Here is a 16,282-nt window from a genome sequence, read left to right as displayed (position 1 = left end):
TCTCCTGTTGGGAAATGCAATTAATGCCGCACTTACCCTATAATTGTGCCTGTGACAGCCACCATAATCTTATGAAAAAAGAGAGCTAAATAAATATCAGCCCCTTTGGGATATTTTGTGTACATCACACACTGTTTTGTTCAATTATTCAAAGGACATTATTCGAATTTCATGAGTCCATAGAGAAATGGAAAATATAGATCCAGCTCGAGGCTGGGTTGTTGCAAGTCATGTGTAATGCTGATTACTTCGTTTTAAATATTTGTTCTCAAGTTAATCATCAACAATATGTAGAGGGGATGTGCTTAGTGGTTTATGTCTCTGCCTTCCAATCTAAAAAAATGTTGTGTGTTTGATTCAAACAGCTGATGGTCTTTTTGTCTCCGCAGCCGAAACCCATAATCCTTTTATAATTGAAGATAGCTTTATTGATCCCTTAAGTATATAGTCTTTTATATCCATCTTAATAGTTAATGATAATGCAATAAGTGCATGAATTATAAACTAATATACAAATCATTCATTGAATTTATGGTGGAGTTCTTTAAAGATGGTGATTGCAACCTATCCACGATTTTTCTTGTCCAAGCTTTTCTACATCAAGATTAGTACACCATGAATATTTTCTAAGTTCTAAATTTTAGACTTATTTGTTGGTTAATCTTTTGGTAATGTCTGTAGTACACAGGAGCAAGGCTGGTCTTCTGGTGTACTGTCCAAATTACCAACAAATAGACCAAGCTTAAAGTCGTAGTTCAGATATTCTATTCTTTTTATATCCTACTGCTTTCTTGTATGCATTGGTGGTGTGGTTGCACTGTATCGTGACATATTCAAGTTTGATTTGCATTGACACTTCCTCCTTTATACCTGCTTAGCGAGAAAATAGCCAGAAATATTTTGATTTCAAAAGGATAGACTGTTCTATTTTGTACCATTAAGCATACAAATTAAGTCAGCTTTTCGCTTCAAAATTAAGTGTTCATATGTTTGTGGACTTAAACCTTCATGTGTTCCGTATTGTTAAAATTCAAACCCATACAAATGAATATAAAATTCAAGCTTCGATCAAACACTTTACCATTTTGGTCATAGGAATATATAAATGGTTGAACATTATTTTATACTACTTTACTCAGTGTGTAAGAATTGCGTGGAAAACATAATGCATTTTTGTTCACTTGTAATCGATTGAATGCCATCAAAATAATGAGGAACTATAATTTAGATAGTAAGTTAATCGATATAGATTGCCTACACATGGAAGTATTGCATCTCCAGTGACTTGTTTACTAAATTAAATCTGGTACAGGGGGAATAGAGAACATTTTACTGTGATGTTTCCAATATTTTTGATCAAAACATGTTAAAGGGTTTGTGAAAGCTTAGAAGTTCATTTTTTTAAGTGAATAAAGATGTAAAGTAATATTAAGCATTGATTGGAACTATTAAATATAATAAAATTAAAACAGAAAACAAATCATTCTCTGGGTACATTCTCTCTACTTGAAACCTTGCATCAACAGACTTGTTAGTCCTTTGCAAGATAAACCATGTGAACACAGGTATACAATTAGATATTCACTATAAACTCATTTTGTCTGATCTTCCCTGAGTTTTCAGTTTTATTCCTTTCAAATTTGAATAAAGGCATAATGTAACTAACATAGCATGAACAAATTTTAAATTTTTCATATTCATAATTCAGAAGTTTATTTCACTCAAAACTCAAAACGTAACGAATCTGGTAGGCAAAAAAGGGAACATGTCCCTATACAAGATGTCTATCAGAGAAACAAAGATAATGACGACATAATAATAATAATAATCATAATAATCATAATAACAACAATGCTACTTTCTCAGGGAAATTTTGCAGAGAAACAAACTGCCGAGAACTTGGTCACAGTCATGTTGAGTGCTTTAACATTCATTCTTAATGGCAGTCGAAAACAATAGTTGACATTTATGGAGTAGGTAATTACGATCACCAGCCTCTAGTAGAAGACTATCGTTTGCCATCAGGCTAGTTATGAGCTTACACTATGTGTCAAAAACAGGTTGAAGGGTTTATTAATCAAAATAATCAGGCCTAGATAAACAAAAATTATTTTTGTAAATTTCCCCCAGCAACACTAACTGCCTAGAAATAAAAAAGAAATTGATCTGGGAACAGGCGTGATGTGTCCAACCACACTTTTACCGGCCCTGGTAATTATTCTAAATTGATATCTCATGATATTGGTTAATCAGTATTTATGGTATTAAATTAATAAGTGCAGGTCTTCCTCCAGTTAAAGCTTTACTATGGTTCCACATTTAACAATTAAATGTCTTATTTTTATTATTCTAATTAGAGACCAACACTGCTAAAGACTATTGAAACCCTGGTGTTAAAAGCGGTCTTTATTTAGAAGGGGACCTGTATAAATGTAATCAATTTTTTTTTAGTGTTGAATATGTTGCAATTACATATGTTTGGTTTTTTTTCTTTGAAATTCCATCAAGAATTTTTTGTTACCACTTCCAATTTTATAATTGCTTTTTCTTTTTTTAATCTTGTTTCAGACAAAAACATAGAGATAATGCGAGAGGAAAAGGGAGTAATGGATTTAATGAATGTGATGCGAGAACACGGCTCATCCGCCTCTGTCATTGATTTTGCCTGCTCTGCTTTATGGGGACTTTCATTAGAAGGTAGCAGATATTTTAAAATATTCCTATGAAATATCAATATTATATATGATGGTACACTAGCTGCTTGCGTTTGTTTTTTATACTGAACATATAAACCAGTGTTTGGAACAGTAGTATGTATTGTGGGAGTAAGTTTGTAGTACTCACAAATAAATGTAATCATTGGTTCTATAATTCCTGATGGGTGATGGAGGTGAGGGTGATAGGGTGATGATGGTGAGACTTTTCAAATTGAATTGGTGTAGGGATGATGGTGGTGGTAATGATAACGATATGTTATTGTTGGTATGATGGTAATAATGGTGATTGTTGTGGTAATGACCTGATAGTGATAAAGGTTGATGGTATTAATGATGATAAATGATAAAGGTTATAAAGATTATGGTGGTGGTAATGAATGAATGGTGATAATGGTGATCGATGATGGTTGTGATGATGACTGATAATGGTAGTTGTGATGATGTAATGATAATGGGTGATTGTGGTAATGATACTAATCCTCAATAATATTTTTTTTTCATTTCATTTATTTTGTCTCAATAAAATACATAAAAAACAACAACCGGTTACAATACAACAAAATAAAAGCATAAAAAATCTGAAACAGGCCGAGACAGGATTCCTAAAAGTGAACCAAATCAGTATCATGTAGGTCTCCTAAAGCACTATTCCAATTACACATAAAATAATAATAAAATGAACAATTAAAATAATACTTAAAATCTGTAAAATTTGCGTTAACAATAAATATATATATATATAGAAATATTATGTACTCCATTCACAATCACTGGATATTATATCATGTTACAAATGCCATTAAATCAATATAAAGTAATGTTACTTTACAGATGAGAATGTAGAGATGATGACAGATGCCGGTGCAACTGATCTTCTACTGGATGCTCTTAAGACTCACCAGAAGGTATAGTACACCTACTTATATCAATGACATCATCATTATTATCATCCTCATCACTATTATCATCCTCATCACTATCATCCTCATCGTCATTATCAACAACAACAATACATGTAGATACATCATTTGATAATGTTATCACCCTCATCAAAATCATCATCATTTTCATCCTCATCATCTCATCATCAATTATCATTATCATCCTCAACACTGTCTTTTAAGTACACAGTACAACAAATCATTGATACTCTAACACAGTTTGTGGGTGCTTCAAGAAAGAGTAGATGTTGAGTCACTAGTGTGGAGTAGATTATTAATGGTGCATTCATCACTATCTACAACAACATTTGAAATAACAGATATTTGTTTCATTGTCCCCCAGTTACTGCTATAATTTTTGTGTTTGACGATACTAGCAGAGAGTGAGTGAGTCAGCTCAGCATGTTAACATTTTACATGATTAGCAGGATTAATGTGGGTGGCACTAGATCATTGCATAAGCTTGTAGGATGGCACTTGGATTACAGTAATCGCAGTAATCAATTTTTAAATATATTTTTATTGCCATTATATTTTATTTTACTGCCATGACTCGTACAATAAGCCTACCTTATTTCTTTTAGAATTAATTTTCCTCAAAAGTTACCGGGAATGAAAACAAATCGTAATTCAAAGTAAAATCGCCAAAGCATAATAAAATGACTGAGTGAAATAATATAATCAACCGAATGTTTATATTTTTGTGTTGGTGGGTTGCAACTGATAGGCAGTCAAATTAACTGTTATTTCCAGATTTGTGTGGGAGGCATGTTTAGTCTAAGCATAAAATACACTGTTGGTTAAAGTATTATCAATCAACAGGCAAACTGAATTGCAGTTGACTCTGACAGAAAAAATATAAAAATTTTTGCCAAAAATCTAATCTAATTAATACCTCATGTTGACCTAGGTTGACATTGATTACAGCATACCATATTTACTGATGATTATCCCTATAAAAGAGTTACTGATATGCCATCGTCTATGCTCTAACTAAAGTCTGTTTATGCAAAGTTGCTTTAGGTTATGAGAAGAAACTGATTTTTTTTTTTAAGGAATAAGTTATAGACCCTGGGATTGGAAGCTGAGCACCTTTGCCAGTTAAACCACAGATTCCAAATCAGTGCTTAATCTACATAGACACACAGGTGTTTGTAATTCCTATTCACACCTGTTTAGAAATTTACAAGTTATGTGCATGGGTATATAAATAACTTGTAAGCTCACAGTTATATTTGTATGCATTAATAACGAATCGCTACAGTTTGGATATTTAATGGCTACAAATTAAATAATGGCTTTTAGTATCGAACATAACCTGCAGATCTTGTAGTATATTCAATAAAAATATTTTATGATGTATAAATCTGTAAATTGTCTGGTAACTTTAAATTGTCTGGTAATTTAAGAATTTCTGTATGTTTTTAATGATTAAGTTTAATATGTTCTCTGTGAGAGAACCAATATATTTTATCTTAATGTCTACCAGACGTTTATAACTATATTACAGTATTTCATTTCATTTCTTTAGGCACGAGTGCCAAGGATGTGCCAATAAGTGAACTTAATCACTGTCCTACGTGGCATATCCATCCATTAAACATTAAACAGGGGACTTAATGGACCAGTACACTGGGGTATCCCCCTACTCGTCTCGAATGATGTACTGGGTTATTTATAGTGCACACGAGCCATTGTATACACTGGGCCTACGGTTTATAGTCCTTATCTGAGAAGACTTGTTCTACCACCAGAACCATGGCGAGCGTGCCGTTCGAATCAGCACCGATACTATATCTGAAGGTTGCGGTGCCCCTGACTTAACCGCTCGGCCAATTAACTTGCCAACAGTAATAACAATAATAACAGTACTTGTTATATAAGTATGATTAGAATAACAGCAGATTTGTAAAGATGTTAATAATAATTATGTTAACATTACATAATTATTTTTAATAGTTATAATATAGTAATAATATTATTTAATTATATTTAATTTAGAGATTTAGATGTGAATTATTAATGCATTGATATGATGATGATATTTGACATAATTTAATATGTAATTAATGTTTATATAAAAGTAATGAGGAATATGAAGATAAACTTAATTCTATTACATAAGTATATATATTATTAATAGCAATAGTAAATATTCAAAATGAAGTGAAACCTTATCACAATAATAACTTATTCATAATAATCATATCTGTATTACACACACATTTATTTTGATGTATACAATTTATACTTCATTATATATTGGTAGTGAATAATACTGTGGTGCATGGTACTGTTACATGTTAGCAATAGCTATCACAGGGTTTTATACCGATAACTGACACAGAGCTAAATTAACCTTTACTACATCATAACAAATAAACTACTGAATTCTGCTAGATCCACCGACCAATTAGCGGGAAGATTAGTCCAAAGTAGCTTCCATATATATTTCTGCAAGCCTCGATAAGAGAGGTAATACTTGTGAATGATTTATGCGTGCACTTCATCGTCTTTAAACACTTCACCGTAACCGTCATCACATCAGCCGTGCTAATATTGCCGAATGTTACTCATGGTTTGTTGTTTCGTTCTGACTGCTTCTGTGATTAATTATATGATCAAATATAAAAACCTCTGAAAGCAGTGATTTTAATTTATTCTTCTGAGCTTCAAGGCTGTGTTATAAATATTACTATGATGATAGTGAATGAATAAATTGCGATACATGTGTGTTGTCATGAAACTCTGGCATTCAAGGTCTCTCTCAACCTCTCACACTCGAGAACCAAAACCTCACGCATCAATGTACAGTACAGTAGTATCACCAACTTTTTAAAAAAATGTGTGTATATAGTTTACAAAAACTGATCCATCTCTTGCAAATTCATTATGTTTGTGTTTATTACTGTATTTTCAATTGCCTTCCTGAAGGCAACTGGCTATAGGTATTTAAAACATCACATAGCAAAATACAATTAGATGTGTTAAGAAATTTCATTTTCATTTCATTTAAATAGAAGTGAGTGCCTGACTTTTAGATTTAGTCAAAATATTCTTAAATATTTCCATCTTGCATCTTAAAATATTTATTTTTGGATTTAATCTACCATCTGTTTGTATTCTTCAAATAGAAATCTAAGTATGAAAAACACTTTCTTTTGCGTCACAATAGCAAGAAGGGAAATGTGTCAAATATATTCAAATTTATTATATACTATGATTTCATGTCTTGTGGTATTATTATATCTTAATTATTATTAAATAAAGATGGGATTCATCCTTCTGCAATGATTAAAATGTAAACAACCTGCCATTGTCATTTAATGGATGGCATTGAGTGTTTCTGAACATCATTCTCTTGTGTTGCAGAATGCGGATGTTGCAAAGAATGCATGCATGGCATTGGCAAGTTTAGTTGGTGAATCCGAGGCGTGTGCATACAGTATTCTCAATTCAAGTGAGGGTGGTATGGAAACCGTCTGCAACGCATACCGCAGCCATAAGGACAACCCAGATGTGGTGGAGAATGTTGCTTGTTTCTTTATGGAACTTTCAGAAATTGGTATGTCTTCTATTCTTTTTCAGTGTTATTAATTAGCATAAAATTTTGTCAATATTTGTAGAATAATTGGGTTTTTTTTTATTAATCTTAATATTTTCCTAATTAAAACAAATCAAGTTTAGTGTCTGTGAAGTTAAATATTGTTTAATGTTTATTAATGTATTTTGTTTATCAAGATATTTCACATTTTAAAGTTGTATTGTGAACTGAATTATAATTTTAATATCTATATATATATATATTATATATAATTATCAATATTTTATGCTCACAATAATGAATAAAATGTTAGAAAAAAAAATTAGCTAGTACCACTAATGAATACAGCCTTATAATGGAATCATTAGAAAAAATATAATATGCACATAAAAATTCATATTATTCATAAATTCACTATACATATTTATTGAACAAAATCAAGAAAAAAAACCAACCAAAATGATGTAATTCATACAGACTGGAAAGCAATACACTGATACAAAAATTGAAGCCCTTTTTCAAAATGTTACTTAATTATTTTTTTTTTTCTGAAATGTCAACTGCGTTAATTTAATCATTGTTTTTTTGTTTTTTGTTTTTTTATTATATTTTCTTTGATTTAGCACTGAATCTACTTCCAACATGACATTTCACTTTGCAGTAGAAAAGTGGTTGACATTAGGTGGAGGAGATATGATGTTTTAGAGTTTGTTAATTTTGCATTCATTATTTCAGTGGTGATGCATATGTTTTTATCGGGCGTGCATATTCTCGACCTTCCTAATACACCCACCCTTTAACAACAATATTATGCAATATAAATTTTGTATTATTGGCATTGATTAGTAGTTTCAAAATTCTAATTAATTCTATGACAGTGATACAGGAATTATGTATTTAAATAATATACAAAATAGATGACACAGGCTTTTGTTTGTATTATACAGTAATTTTAACAATGATTTCATTATCATAAGATAGTTATTTTTTTTAAATTACGTATAATTTTAACTTTTTTTTTTCACTTGATGTTTATTGATCTACCAGAAACATTTTTTTTTAAAACACCAACAGTACCACAGGCTTTTGTTATTCCAATATGACATTTTATAAAGAATTATTTTAGTATGATGAAGATTTTTATTTAATATTTTGTAAAAATTGTGCTCCTTCAATGACAACTATAAGATGGGGAATTCTGAATGTTTTCATTTTCATCAGAAATGGATATACAGGCATTATGTTGATGTAAAAGCTAGACAGGAAGAAGAAGTTTGTTGAATGTCTATATAAAACTATAAAATTCTCACCACATTGGCATATTATACTTTCAACTGTCATTGACGCTTTTTCATGCATCACACATACTGTTGGGGTATTTGGTGTAGATTCATATTGCAAAGTTTCTAGTTTACTTTGTACGTTGATTTTCACTCTCAAAATTTGAACATTCCAAACTGAATAGATTGTTGTTTATCCGTAATTTCCAAATAGTCTTTACTGTTGAATTTGCTCTTATCAAATTGTGTACTCAATTTCTCTCAAGTTTGCTCTTACCAAATGTTGTGGTCAATTTCCCATCTGCTTTTTCCTTGCTGACGTTTGAGTTCAGTTTCACACCACTTTGCGTGAACATAATTTAACTTTCTGTCCATGCATGTTGTAGTTTGAATTCCAACAGTTGATACTTAGCTTGGTTCATCCAATCAAACTCAAGATAAGACAAATCAGCTGAATTATTATGTAATAATTGCAACAGAAAGTGTTATGAATCAAATACATGAGAAAGTAAAGAAGCAATTTGATCAATGGACAAAGATGTTACTTAAGAAGAAGGAAATACATTTGCAGAGGATTAGTGTTGAGAGTGGCAAGCTAACTTTATAATATAATACAGTATAAGATATGCTGGTGATTTTTTAGCTAAAATTATTTGTGTCCAGGGATAATAAATGTATGTGCTCAAAGCATGTTTCTTTTGTTTTCTTTTTAATAACAAAATTTCAGCTATTCTAAAATTGACCCTTTTATAGACCACATTTTACAATAGGTAATTTCCAAAGCCTCATTGAAAAGACAAATATATTGTGTCCTATTTGTAAGTACTGTAGTCAAAAATCCACTTCAGATGAATCACAGCAATTCTATAATACCTGAACTTTCTGATACTAGGCCTAATAACACGTCACTGATTGTATAAAAGGCTTTTGGTAATTAAGAAGTAACCAAGAATGTGCAGATGCATCCTCTTAACATTAGAGTACAGATTGAGTAGGTTTAGGCAAAGTATGTTGTCATTTTCTTAAAATATCATTTTTTCTTATTGTTATGATAACATACAAAAAAAACCAAATCTGGAGAAAAAAAATATATGTAATGATTATATAGTAATATGAAATTTCATTTGGCATCAAATATAAAATTTGGATAGTTAACCAAATTATTGTTGTCATTGTAATATTTCTGCAGCGGTTCTTTTAATTTTTATTTATAATAAATAAAGACTAACTTATTATTCAGAATCTGCTATAAATGCACATAAATTAATCACCAATAATGAAATTGGTCTGATAGGAGAAATAAATATCTATCCCATCCCACCCTATGTGTACATTATGCTGTTTTCTTATCTAGAAGACATTTCAGTCCAGTTAAAAGCTCCTAGAAAATATGATTCAATATCGATCCAGCAATGTGTATTAAATGTCAAATGGCGTACTGATGCATTGTAAAACATCTGTCAAGTCCGAGATATAAGTCATCTTAAACCTCTGGCCATAGATGATGGATATGTTGTAAAGTTTAAAATGAGAATGAATCTAGTATATGTCAATGGATTTATCGGTTCTGAATTTGATATATATTTCATTTGTGCGATCTTATTTTTTTGTACCGGGTAAATAAGGTAAATGTATAAATTTGTCATGAGTTCAGTCACGTCTCTCACATTATAAATTGAACCGGTGGAGAATGAATCTTTTGATATATTACTACAGTTATGTAACAGACAAAATCGGTGACCCCGATCTAGTATAATGGTCATATGACTATAGTATTGTTCTTCATAAGTGCGCATGATGTGCTCAGAAGCATAACAAATTTCCCAATATGGATGCAATGATTATGTAGTTTATATTGAGAGAAACTAGGAAAGCGCTAATCTCACAACGTTTAATATTTTGAGGCGAGATAACTATTTTACGAGGCAGACAGCTAAACTGAACTCGTATAACATTCTGCTGTTTTGTACACAGTAAATATGAATGCAACAACTGTGGCTTTTCTTGCAGTCAATCACACAGAATGATTATATTTGCAACAGATTATATAATTCAGCCACAAAATTTATTTTTGTGAGAATTATAGTACTTTAAGGTCTTTACTTAATCTGAGCCTGAAAGACATCAGTTGCCATGGTAATCAATTCCTGATTTATTGCATAGTCATACGTTAACATTATTTATGAGGCCCGATTGATTGTCATAGAATTAGACAAATTAAATCTAGTTTACGTCACTTTTAAATTGTCCCTCATGAGATGCAATAAACCCTATTTATTGCTTTAAATAGGGTTAGATATTAGCCAATATTGCAGCTACCTAATAATTAGGAGCTGCACTAGGGTATTGTGATTTGGTAAGACAGTGTTGGCTATGAAGTAGGTTAATGTTTTGTTATTTTATTCTTTTATTATTACATTTTTTTTTTAAATTAAAATTAATTTCTCATAGAGGCGTTGATTTATAGTGTAGTTCTACATTTTTTGGGTATTTTGATGAACGCAACATCTGTAAAATTAATATTAATAGGAAACATTGTTTCAGTCAATAGATAATGACTTTTTGATCATAATTTCTAAAGCAAAATTACTGTCTAGCTGATTTAATCTTTTTGTCATCATTTTCTGATGTCTTCTGGTGTCCTTTTCTAAGATATACAGTAAAAGAAAATATATATTCAATTTATTAATATTTTATTTACTTATGTATTTTAAATAAAAACTATAATAGTCCATAAGCAAACTTAGCTAATGATCTTTTATAGGTAAAATAATTAATTTTAAAATCACTGATTGGACACATGGTTCCCTATACAGTATACCACACACATTCATGTTTTATCTTTATCTTTGTTGTTCACACCCCAGGGGTGTATCCAGGATTTATATTGGGTGGGTTATGATCATAATTTTTTGGACCTTTTCAGTGGAAGACAGGAAAATCGATTACAGTGCCACCAGCTTGAAGCGGATGGCAGGCTCTTCAGAATTGCTGGAATTGAGATAGATAACATCACGCAATTGGCAAGGTCTTCGGACTCATTGCTAGTACCTCATCAATGCTTTTTCATTTATGTCATTGTAAAAAGGCCCTAGAAAAAAATGTCTTTGGAAAAAATGTGGACCTTTGACAATTTTGGGGGGTTGTACAACCTTTCCGACCCCCTTTGCATACACCCATGCACACTGCATGTGCCTGATTAAGCCTTGAATTGGGTTTTATGTCACATTCTTTTTATTGTTTTTAATAAAGAGTGATTCAATATTTATTGCCATCTCCTCAGTTTAACCTCATAATTTGAATGTTGTGTATATGTTTTTTTTCTTATTCTTTGCGCAATGATGTTAATAGGTTAGTAGGATGTTAATAGGAGCTTATAGGAGACATACTTCAGATTGATTTGTTGCAGTTCTTAGGAATTATGTCTCTGCCAATTGTTATCGTCAAGGATGTTATTATGTAGTCTGATGATTGTTGCCTCAAATAGTAGTTTTTTTTATTTACATTTTGTATATGTATTTTATATTTATTTTCTTTTTTTAACACATTGCATCTAAAAAATTCCTTTACAGTATTTGTTGTTATTATACATTTGTTTACAAAATAAGCTTTCCATATTTTTCTTCAATTTCAATATCTTAATTTTTTGAATTTTTCCAGATGATATGATTGATGGTTTGAAAAGTTGCAAAGTGGATGAAATTATGAAGGAAGCTAGAGTAAAGCACGCTTCAAATGAGGTAAGCTTATATTTACTACATCACTTAATGTTGTCTAGCATTCTATGGAAATATGTATTATGATTTATTTCTATGGAAATATGTATTATGATTTATTTAATCTAGTGTTGGTTATTCACACTTTAAAGCATCCCCTTCCCCACCTTTGTTTTTCTCCAGAATTATCTTGAACAAACCATATCACCTCCGCCTACCCTTCCCCGTTTTTTCTGATATCCTTTAGAGAACAAAATAAAAAGTAATAATACTATCAAGATATATACAAACAGAATTTTTTAAAGATAATAAATCTGTTTTTGAATGTTTTCATTAGTTATATTAAAACTGCTCTTGCACTACAAACATCACATTTTGATAATGAATACACTTGAGGAATTTTACACAGAAAACCCGGTGCATTGTGAACAGAAGTTATAGAAGCCATATTATGTGTTTGTTGAATTAGAGATCAATATGTTACACCCACACTAAAAGTTGAATTGGTGGCCTTTATATGTCAGTTGCTGCTCAATATGTCATCTCATAATTGAAAATAGTGCGTGCAGGATATAAAATGTGTATATACTTATTGGATTCTCCACACCTTTCTTTGGACTGAATCAACAAAGATGCATTCTAATGCTTGTATTTCTAGTGGTAATATAATATTTAAGTTCATAAATTTGGTGTATTTAATAAAGTAATATATTTTATATCATTATCATCATGAGTGAAGCATCATTCCATCATTTAATTGGTGAGCTACTTGCTGTTGGATATGAAGGAAATAAAATAAAAAATAGTGGTCATCATTATAACTGTTAACTGTTATCATCATCAACCTCATCATATTCATTATTGTTGGCTTTTCCCAGCAGAACTGGGAAAAGCCATTGTTTTCTTTCTGATTTTTTTTTCTTTATTCTTGCATATATTTTTCCTAACTTTTTGCACTGTGTTTTTTCTGGCTGCCACTTTGGTCACTTCCCATTCTTAGAATTTGTCCATGCTTTGCCGAAGCATAGGCCATATATCAAGGATGTGCCTCCTAATATTTAGTGTCAATCTATGGTGGGGTGTGCGTGTGGAGACCAATTAAAATGATTTAAGGTCAAACAGTCTACACTGGATATTTCAAAAACTGGTCAGGTGATCTGAATGAAACTTATGGGAAACTTTAATCAAGTTACAAGGAAGAAATTTTAGTGACGGTCCAGTGAAGGGTGTAAATTTGAGGGCCTTTTCAATTTTTGAGTACCCAGACCTAAATATCTCTTTAAAAAAAAACAATGGGCCTAAATAAAACATTATATAATACTTCTTGTAAAAAAATAATTAAATTTTTGTGACGATCCGTAGTATGGTGTGGATCTGAGGATCATTGAAAGGAAAACGTCCCAGACCACATATTTCAAAAACGGATCTGAATGAAAAATTTGGAAAAGGTTTAACCAAGTCACAAGGAAGAAATTATTATGTGTTGGCGACGATTCAGTCAAGGGTGTAAATTTGAGGACCATTTCAATTTTTTGAGGACCCAGACCTAAATATCTCTTTAAAAAAATCTATGGGATAATTTAAACCTTGTATAACAGTTTTGTACCATTTAAAGGAAAACGTCCCAGACCAGATATTTCAAAAACGGGTCAACTGATCCAAATGAAACTTTCAGGAAAGTTTAACCCGAGTTAAAAGGAAGATATTATTATGTGACGACCCGGGTTAGGGTGTGAATTTGAGGGTCATTTAAATTGCTTACGTCCCAGTTATGGATAAAAATGAAACTTTGCAGAATAGTTTTTCATGGTGAAATGAAGAAATATCCAGTTTTGGTGACGATCCGCAGTAGAATGTGGATATGAGGACTATATTTAAAGATTTTTTGTTGACAGTTGATTAAATTATTTTAACGTAATTTGCATTTTCTATAGCGCTTAAACCAGTTACAGATAGGTTAAACTCAAAACTACCGTGATATGCATGAACAATTTTTGCTTTTAGTCACTGAATCGCTATGAACTGAAAATGCACTTTCCTATGCAAGGTCGGCTCATATAGCGCGCAATGGTTATGAGTCATGATGTACCTCTCTATTACCATTGTAGCCATAGTTCAAGTCTCACTAATAACCTTGCGGTGAACTTGGATTTCATAGTTTTTTTGTTTTTTTTCCCCCAACTTAATAATTTGTATAGTACTATACGTATTTTTGTTTTCCGTGTTATTTCTGCCATAGAAATTTCAACTAAGTTTAAAGGAAGACATTTTCAAATTTCTGTGACGAACACAATATTGAGGATGAGCATATTTAAGTATTTTGTCATTCTAAATATTAATAAAGCAGAAATTGAACTTCCATGTAAATGTGATTTTCATTTTGTAAAGTGTTTCAAACCCGCTACTAGGTACACAAACAAAATTGAAATGCATTTAAATTCGAGTCTCACTAACGTTGCAGTGAACTTGGTTTTCGTTGTTTTTTTTTGTTTTTTTGTTTTTTTTCCACTTCATTAAAATTATATTGGTTTTCCATGTTTTTTTTTACTTTATACCTTTCAATGACTTTTCTTTTTGTTGCAATTTCAACTTCATTTCTCATTAAAGCAATGGGGAAAAGCCCTATGTTCTGTTGTTCAAACAGACATAGTAAGTCAAGTTATTATTATAATTGTCATCACAGTTATTATCAATCTCATAAGCATTACTAACAGCATCATTGTCATTACTCACCATCATCGCTTTTTGACACCACTAACAACCTTACCATTATTACATCATTATTACCATCATCGTCATCATCATCATCACATATGATAATCATTATCATCATGATACAATGTAAAAGCTGACCCGCACTATGATGTCTGATCATCCGTCCATGCTTTGTAAGTTCCCATACAGCACTATGTCAGTCTGCTGATTCTCTGTTGCCATCTGAGACGGATCAATGAAGTGTGTGTTGTCACTATGGAATTTCATTGTTCTGCCGTCAATCAAGTTCTCCGAGCCTGCATTGTTTGTAGACATTATGTATTTATTCTTTCCTGATTAGCATCATTTAATATAATTGACATTATCACACTTAATGCTTTTCTGTTTTTCTACCTTAAACAATCAAAGGATGTCACATGGGAGCACCCTAATGGCCAATCTAAAAATGTCTTAATTCTTTCGTGTCACTATGTATTTATGTTAAATATCCATTATATACCAAATGGCATCGTTGTTCTTATTATTATCCTCTACTGATTTGCATAGGAACAGTGTTGTAAACACTGGTCTATATTTTCTCATCAAATGATGTCACATACCTTGAGCTATTGAAGACCATTGTGATGTAACAATGCAAAACGTGCGTCTGATGTATGTACCTAAAAATAGAAATATGGACTCTGTAATTCTGATGAACTTTATAATATTTCTTAATATAATTTAAAATCAGCATCGGATGCAAACTGGAAGTTATATCAAAGGGAAGTAATTGCTGCCCACTCATTTCTCAATCTCCTCTCATAACATTCTCTTTGGCATCACTCCCCTTTTATCTTTCTATCCAATCCTTCCTCTTCCAGCTTCCCGTATCTGCCTTTTTTTTTCATTCTTTTCCTTTTTTTCTACATATCCTTTCTCTTTTCCCCACTTCATCTTTCTGTCAACTCCTTCCTCTTCCTTCCCACATTCTCCTTAACCCTCTCTTTCACTACTATGAACTGAAGATCAGTTTTTTCTCCTCGATTCTTTCCCCCTACTCATTCCTGTACCTACTTCATTTTCTCTAATTTCTTCCACCTTTTTCTCTTCTATTCCATTCAGCTTTATTTGATTTCATTTAATCGTGTTTTATTAATCAATTTATTTTAGGAAATCATGGGCTATGTTCAGTCAGTACTAGCTAAACTTGGAGTTGGCAAGGCCCCAGCTTCAAGACCGGTGTCTGCCAGAGTCAGGAACAAGTGAACAAGTACAATGGATGAAATACCGCCCTCAAGGTGTTCCTGTTCCCAACTATTCTTCCTCTTTCATCTCAATCAGCATTATCTTTTTTTCATTATTATAAGTTCATGAGACTCAAACCATACAA

General features: G+C 31.5%; 1 protein-coding gene across 1 annotated transcript in view; it reads left to right on the top strand.

Moving 5' to 3' along the window:
* The window catches only part of LOC117115835 (serine/threonine kinase-like domain-containing protein STKLD1), a 42,801-nt gene extending 26,519 nt beyond the window's left edge, over positions 1 to 16,282 (top strand). The window contains exons 16-20 of the mRNA XM_033259787.1: positions 2,569 to 2,697; positions 3,549 to 3,622; positions 7,031 to 7,223; positions 12,143 to 12,222; positions 16,063 to 16,282. Of these exons, the coding sequence (XP_033115678.1) occupies positions 2,569 to 2,697; positions 3,549 to 3,622; positions 7,031 to 7,223; positions 12,143 to 12,222; positions 16,063 to 16,158 (572 nt within the window). The 3' untranslated portion in view covers positions 16,159 to 16,282. The remainder of the gene's footprint in view (positions 1 to 2,568; positions 2,698 to 3,548; positions 3,623 to 7,030; positions 7,224 to 12,142; positions 12,223 to 16,062) is intronic.

The sequence above is a fragment of the Anneissia japonica genome, unplaced genomic scaffold (assembly GCF_011630105.1).
Source record: "Anneissia japonica isolate Jap-2015-1 unplaced genomic scaffold, ASM1163010v1 scaffold1483_len710385_cov172, whole genome shotgun sequence".
In the NCBI taxonomy this organism is placed as follows: Eukaryota; Metazoa; Echinodermata; class Crinoidea; order Comatulida; family Comatulidae; genus Anneissia; species Anneissia japonica.
The sequence above is the reverse complement of the archived record's forward strand: the minus strand, read 5'-3'. Positions and strand labels throughout refer to the sequence as shown.